At 45.5% G+C, this 10,541-nt stretch overlaps 1 protein-coding gene across 1 annotated transcript in view; it reads right to left on the bottom strand.

The window, feature by feature from the left end:
* LOC127905998 (gamma-secretase-activating protein-like) overlaps positions 1 to 10,298 on the bottom strand; it is a 22,526-nt gene extending 12,228 nt beyond the window's left edge. Inside the window, exon 1 of the mRNA XM_052501900.1 lies at positions 10,203 to 10,298. Coding sequence (XP_052357860.1) covers positions 10,203 to 10,298 — 96 coding nt within the window. The remainder of the gene's footprint in view (positions 1 to 10,202) is intronic.
* Positions 10,299 to 10,541: the final 243 nt, after the last annotated feature.

Here is a 10,541-nt window from a genome sequence, read left to right on the forward strand (position 1 = left end):
GTAGGACACTAACACACACTGTAGACACACTGCAGACACACACTGTAGACACACACACACACTGTAGACACACTGTAGACACACACACTGTAGACACACACTGTAGACACACACTGTAGACACACACACTAACACACACTGTAGACACACACTAACACACACTGTAGACACACCAACACACACTGTAGACACACACACACTGTAGACACACACTGTAGACACACACACTGTAGACACACACACACACTGTGTGACACACACTGAGACACACACACTAACACACACTGTAGACACACTGTAGACACACACTAACACACACTGCAGACACACACACACTGTAGACACACTGTAGACACACTGTAGACACACACTAACACACACTGTAGACACACACACACTGCAGACACACTGTAGACACACTGTAGACACACACTAACACACACTGTAGACACACTCTAACACACACTGTAGACACACACACACTGTAGACACACACACACACACACTGTAGACACACACACTAACACACACTGTAGACACACTGTAGACACACTGTAGACACACTAACACACACTGTAGACACACACACACTGTAGACACACACACACACACTGTAGACACACACACTAACACACACTGTAGACACACACTGTAGACACACACACACTGTACACAGACACACACTGTACACACACACACACTGTAGACACACACACACTGTAGACACACACACACTGTAGACACACACACACTGTAGACACACACACACTGTAGACACACACACACACTGTAGACACACACACACTGTAGACACACACACACTGTAGACACACACACTGTAGACACACTGTAGACACACACACACTGTAGACACACACACTGTAGACACATACACACTGTAGACACACACACACTGTAGACACACACACACTGTAGACACATACACACTGTAGACACACACACACACTGTAGACACACACACACACTGTAGACACACACACACACACTGTAGACACACACACTGTAGACACACACACACTGTAGACACACACACACACACACACACACACACTGTAGACACACACACTGTAGACACACACACACACACTGTAGACACTAACACACACTGTAGACACACACACACTGTAGACACACACACACTGTAGACACACACACAAACTGTAGACACACACACAAACTGTAGACACACACAAACTGTAGACACACACACACACACTGTAGACACACACACTGTAGACACACACACTAACACACACTGTAGACACACACACACTGTAGACACACACACACTAACACACACTGTAGACACACACACACTGTAGACACACACACACTGTAGACACACACACACTGTAGACACACACTAACACACACTGTAGACACACACACACTGTAGACACACACACACTGTAGACACACACACACACACACTGTAGACACACACACACACACACTGTAGACACACACACACACACACACACACACTGTAGACACACACACACTGTGTGACACACACACACACTGTAGACACACACACACTGTAGACACACACACACACTGTAGACACACACACACACTGTAGACACACACACACACTGTAGACACACTAACACACACTGTAGACACACACTAACACACACTGTAGACACACACTAACACACACTGTAGACACACACACACACTGTAGACACACACACACACTGTAGACACACACACACACTGTAGACACACACACACACTGTAGACACACACACACTGTAGACACACACACTGTAGACACACACACTGTAGACACACTAACACACACTGTAGACACACTAACACACACTGTAGACACACTAACACACACTGTAGACACACTAACACACACTGTAGACACACACACACTGTAGACACACACACACTGTAGACACACACACACACACACACACTGTAGACACACACACTAACACACACTGTAGACACACACTGTAGACACACACTGTAGACACACACACACTGTAGACACACACACTAACACACACTGTAGACACACACTGTAGACACACACACTAACACACACTGTACACACACACTGTACACACACACACTAACACACACTGTAGACACACACTAACACACACTGTAGACACACACACACACTGTAGACACACACACACACTGTAGACACACACACTAACACACACTGTAGACACACACACTAACACACACACACTGTAGACACACACACTAACACACACACACTGCAGACACACACACTGACACACACTGTAGACACACATTGTAGACACACACACTGTAGACACACACACTAACACACACTGTAGACACACACTGTAGACACACACACTGTAGACACACTAACACACACTGTAGACACACACACTAGACACACACTGTAGACACACACACTAACAACACACACTGTAGACACACACACTGACACACACTGTAGACACACACTGTAGACACACACACACTAGACACACACTGTAGACACACACTGTAGACACACACACACTGTAGACACACACTGTAGACACACACACACTAACACACACTGTAGACACACACACTGTAGACACACACTACACACACTGTAGACACACACTGTAGACACACACACTGTAGACACACACACTAACACACACTGTAGACACACACACTAACACACACTGTAGACACACACTGTAGACACACACACACTGTAGACACACACACTAACACACACTGTAGACACACACACTAACACACACACACACTGTAGACACACTAACACACACTGTAGACACACACACACTGTAGACACACACACTAACACACACTGTAGACACACACTGCAGACACACACACTAACACACACACACACACACACACACTGTAGACACACACACACTGTAGACACACACACACACTGTAGACACACACACACTGTAGACACACACACACTGTAGACACACACTGTAGACACACACACTGTAGACACACACACTGTAGACACACACTGTAGACACACACACACTGTAGACACACACACTAACACACACTGTAGACACACACACAGACACACACACTGTGTAGACACACACACTGTAGACACACTGTAGACAGACACTAACACACACTAACACACACTGTAGACACACACACTAACACACACTGTAGACACACCACTGACACACACACACTGTAGACCACACTGTAACACACACTGTAGACACACACTAACACACACACTGTAGACACACACAGACACACACACTGTAGACACACACACACACCAACACACACTGTAGACACACACACACTGTAGACACACACACTGTAGACACACTGTAGACAGACACACTGTAGACACACACACTGTAGACACACACATCAACACACACTGTAGACACACACTAACACACACTGTAGACACACACACTAACACACACTGTAGACACACACACTAACACACACTGTAGACACACACTAGACAACACACTGTAGACACACACACTAACACACACTGTAGACACACACACTGTAGACACACACTGTAGACACACACACTAACACACACTGTAGACACACTGTAGACACACACATCAATGCCACACTGGTAGACACACTAACACACACTGTAGACACACTGTAGACACACTGTAGACACACTACACACACTGTAGACACACACACTGTAGACACACACACACACTCCCAGACACACTGCAGACACACACTGTAGACACACACTGTAGACACACACTGTAGACACACACACACACCACCGTAGACACACACACTAACACACACTGTAGACACACACACTAAACACACACTGTAGACACACACACTAACACACACACACACTGTAGACACACACACTGTAGACACACACTGTAGACACACACACTGTAGACACACTGTAGACACACTGTAGACACACACACTAACACACACTGTAGACACACACACACTGTAGACACACACTAGACACACACACTGTAGACACACACACACACAGACACACACACACTGCAGACACACACTAACACACACTGTAGACACACACACTGTAGACACACACACACACTGTAGACACACACTAACACACACTGTAGACACACTAACACACACTGTAGACACACACACTGTAGACACACACACACACTGTAGACACACACACACAACACACACTGTAGACACACACTGTAGACACACTGTAGACACACTAACACACACTGTAGACACACACACACTGTAGACACACACACAACACACACTGTAGACACACACACTAGACACACACTGTAGACACACACTGTAGACACACACACACAGACACAGACACACACACACTGTAGACACACACACTGTAGACACACTGTAGACACACACACACTGTAGACACACACACACTGTAGACACACACACACTGTAGACACACACACACTGTAGACACACACTGTAGACACACACACTGTAGACACACACACACTAACACACACTGTAGACACACACACTGTAGACACACACACACACACTGGACACACACAATGTAGACAACACACACTGTAGACACACACACACTGTAGACACATACACACTGTAGACACAACACACACTGTAGACACACACTGTAGACACACACACACACACTGTAGACACACACTGTAGACACACACACTGCAGACACACACTGTGACACACACACACTGTAGACACACACACTGTAGACACTAACACACACTGTAGACACACACACTGTAGACACACACACTGTAGACACACACACAAACTGTAGACACACACACCAGACACACACACTGTAGACACACACTAACACACACTGTAGACACACACACACTGACACACACTGTAGACACACACTGTAGACAACACACACTGTAGACACACACACACGAACACACACTGTAGACACACACACACTGTAGACACACAACACACACTGTAGACACACACACTAACACACACTGTAGACACAGACACACTGTAGACACACACACACACACACTGTAGACACACTGTAGACACACACACACACACACACTGTAGACACACACTAACACACACTGTAGACACACACACACTGTAGACACACTGTAGACACACACACACACTGTAGACACACACACACACACACTGTAGACACACACTACACACACTGTAGACACACACACACACTGTAGACACACACACACACACACACTGCAGACACACACACACTGTAGACACACTAACACACACTGTGACACACACACACATCCGTAGACACACACTGTAGACACACACACACACTGTAGACACACACACACACTGTAGACACACACACACACTGTAGACACACACACACTGTAGACACACACACTGTAGACACACACACTGTAGACACACTAACACACACTGTAGACACACTAACACACACTGTAGACACACTAACACACACTGTAGACACACTAACACACACTGTAGACACACTAACACACACTGTAGACACACACACTGTAGACACACACACACACTCAACACACACTGTAGACACACACACTAACACACACTGTAGACACACACTGTAGACACACACTGTAGACACACACACACTGTAGACACACACTAACACACACTGTAGACACACACTGTAGACACACACACTAACACACACTGTACACACACACACTGTACACACACACTAACACACACTGTAGACACACACTAACACACACTGTAGACACACACACACACTGTAGACACACACACACTGTAGACACACACACTAACACACACACTGTAGACACACACACTAACACACACTGTAGACACACACACTAACACACACACTGTAGACACACACACCGACACACACACTGTAGACACACATTGTAGACACACACACACTGTAGACACACACACTAACACACACTGCAGACACACACACACTGTAGACACACACACACTGTAGACACACACACACTGTAGACACACACACTAACACACACTGTAGACACACACACTAACACACACTGTAGACACACACACTAACACACACACACTGTAGACACACACTGTAGACACACACTGTAGACACACACACACTGTAGACACACACACTAACACACACTGTAGACACACACACACTGTAGACACACACTGTAGACACACACACACTGTAGACACACACTGTAGACACACACACACACACTGTAGACACACACACTAACACACACTGTAGACACACACCAGACACACACACACACTGTAGACACACACACTAACACACACCAGACACACACACTCAACACACACACTGTAGACACACACTGTAGACACACACACACTGTAGACACACACACTAACACACACTGTAGACACACACTGTAGACACACACACACACTGTAGACACACACACTAACACACACTGTAGACACACACACACTGTAGACACACACACTAACACACACTGTAGACACACACTGTAGACACACACACTAACACACACTGTAGACACACACACACACACTGTAGACACACACACACTGTAGACACACACACTAACACACACTGTAGACACACACACTGTAGACACACACACACACACTGTAGACACACACACACTGTAGACACACACACTGTAGACACACACTGTAGACACACACACACTGTAGACACACACACACTGTAGACACACACACTAACACACACTGTAGACACACACTGTAGACACACACACACTGTAGACACACACACTAACACACACTGTAGACACACACACACACTGTAGACACACACACACACTGTAGACACACACACACTGTAGACACACACACACACACACAATGGTAGACACACACACACTGTAGACACACTGTAGACACACACACACACACACACACACACACACTGTAGACACACACACACACACACACACTGTAGACACACACACACACTGTAGACACACACACACACACACTGTAGACACACACACACTAACACACACACATACACACACACACACACACACACACTGTAGACACTGTAGACACACACACACACACACAAACACACATACACACTGTAGACACACACACACACACTGTAGACACACACACATGCATACACACTGTAGACACACACACACTGTAGACACACACACACACACTAACTAAACAAAACACACACACACACACACTAACACAAACTAAACACACACTAAACACACTAACACAAACTAAAACACACTAACACACAATAAACACACACTAACACACACACACACACTAACACACACTGTAGACACACTAACACAAACTAAACACACACACACACACAGACACAAAGTAAACACACACTAACACAAACTAAACACACACACTAACTCAAACTAAACACACACTAACACACACTAACACAAACTAAACACAGACACTAACACAAACTAGAAAACACACACACACACTGTAACACAAACTAACACACACACTAACACAAACTAGACACACAAACTAAACACACACTGTAGACACACACACTAGAACATACACTGTCAACACAAAACTAGAAAACATACACACTGTAACAAACTGTAAACACACACTGTAGACACAAACTAAACACACACTAACACACAGGGAGCACACAACTAACACACACTGTAGACACCAGAGGGCCTAGTTTGTACTCAGCCACACAGACCCAGCACACTGTAGACAGCTCCAGCTAACACACACTGTACACACCACTAACACACACTGTAGACACACACATAACACACAAGACACACTGTAGACACACACACCAAACACACACACTGTAGACACACACACCAAGACACACACTGTAGACACACTGTAGACACACACACACAAGACACCACACTAACACACCAAACACACACTGTAGACACTGCAAACACACACACTGTAGACACACACAGACACACACACTGTAGACACACTGTAGACACACACTGTAGACACATACCAACAACACCCACACACACACACTGTAAACCCACTAACACACACTGTAGAAACACTGTAGACACAACAAACACACACACTGTAGACACACTGTAGACACACTGTGACCAAACACACACTAACACAAACTGCACACAGACCAAACACACACTGTAGACACATACACAAACACTGTAGACACACACTAACACCAAACACACACACACTGCAGACACACTGTAGACACACTGTAATAGACACACACTAACACACACTGTAGAACACTCTAATACCAAACACCCACACTGTAGATACCAAACACACCAGACACATACACTAACACACACTGCAGACACACACTGTAGACACACTGTAGACACACACTAACACACACTGTAGAACACACACACTGTAGACACACAAACATAGACACACACACCAACACACACTGTAGACACACACACACAACACACTGTAGACACACACTGTAGAAACACACACTGTAGACCAAACACACACACACTGTAGACAAACACACTGTAGACACACACACAAACACACACTGTAGACACACACACACACTGTAGACACACACACACTGTAGAACACTGTAGACACACACACAAACACACACACCAAACACACACACTGTAGAAACACACTGTAGACACACACAAACACACACACACTGTAGACAAACACACATACACACACACACACACTGTAGACACACACACAAACACACACACACCAAACACACACACACACAACACACACTGTAGACACACACACACTGTAACACACACACACACACTGTAGACACACACACACTGTAGACACACACACACTGTAGACACACACACACTGTAGACACAATAACAAACTGTAGACACACACACAAACTGTAGACACACACACAAACTGTAGACACACACACACACACACTGTAGACACACACACACTGTAGACACACACTAACACACACTGTGTGACACACACACACTGTAGACACACACACTAACACACACTGTAGACACACACACACTGTAGACACACACACACACTGTAGACACACACACTGTAGACAATACACTAACACACACTAGACACACACACACTGTAGACACACACACACTGTAGACACACACACACACACTGTAGACACACAACACACACCACACACACCAAACACACACGTAGACACCAATTAACACACACACACTGTAGACACACACACACTGTAGGTCAGGGATGACACTGTAGAAACACACTGGTTAGACACAATGTTACATGATAAGACCACACACTGTAGACACACAAAACTGTAGACACACACTAACACACACTGTAGACACACACTCAACACACACTGTAGACACACTAACACACACTGTAGACACACACACACACTGTAGACACACACACACACTGTAGACACACACACACACTGTAGACACACACACACCTGTAGACAACACAATACACTGTAGACACACACTGTAGACACACACACTGTAGACACACTAACACACACTGTAGACACACACTAACACACACTGTAGACACACTAACACACACTGCATCAATCTTCAACACACACCAGACACACACTGTAGACACACACACACTGCAGACACACACACTAACACACACTGTAGACACACGCAACACACACTGTACACACACTCAGACACACACCAGACACACACACACCAGACACACACTAACACACACTGTAGACACACACTGTAGACACACACACTAACACACACTGTACACACACACTGTACACACACACACTAACACACACTTACTGCAATAACAGGAAGAAACACTACCACATTTACATCCTGACACACACACACACACACACACACACACACACACACACACACACACACACACACACACACACACACACACTTTATGGAAAGGGTTGTGTCTTCCTGATATGGAGTGAGCTATTTCCATGTGAGGTTCAGGGTTTTCTTCAGTCAGTGATATCTATGTATGATGTACTGTACAGAGCCTCTCTGACGTCATAACTGAGCTGTGAACAGTGGGAAGTAGATCTGTCATCCGCAGGAGGAAGTACATGTATTGGAGGATAATCGTTATTGTCATTTCTCAACAACAATCTGTCTGTCTCAGGCCTTTCTTTGTGTGACCGCAAAAACATTGGAAACAGTGTTTGGGTCATGTAGAATAAGAACACACACCAGCTTGGCCACGTAGTTCACCACCAGCACGTCGATCTTCTTCTTCCCCAGACGAGGCAGGTGTCTGTTGAGGTGCTCTCTCAGCTTGTCCACCATCTATAGGAAACACAACACTTCACATTGAAGGTGTCTGTCTGTGTGGTTCCCTTGATGTTCCCCTGTTCCTCTTGTGTCCCTGTTCCTCTGTGTCCCTGTTCCTCTGTGTCCCTGTTCCTGTTTACCCTGTTCCTCTGTTTACCCTGTTCCCCTGTTCCTCTGTGTCCCTGTTCCCCTGTTCCTCTGTGTCCCTGTTCCTCTGTGTCCCTGTTCCTCTGTTCCCCTGTTCCTCTGTTCCCCTGT

The sequence above is a fragment of the Oncorhynchus keta genome, unplaced genomic scaffold (assembly GCF_023373465.1).
Source record: "Oncorhynchus keta strain PuntledgeMale-10-30-2019 unplaced genomic scaffold, Oket_V2 Un_contig_14664_pilon_pilon, whole genome shotgun sequence".
Taxonomy (NCBI): domain Eukaryota; kingdom Metazoa; phylum Chordata; class Actinopteri; order Salmoniformes; family Salmonidae; genus Oncorhynchus; species Oncorhynchus keta.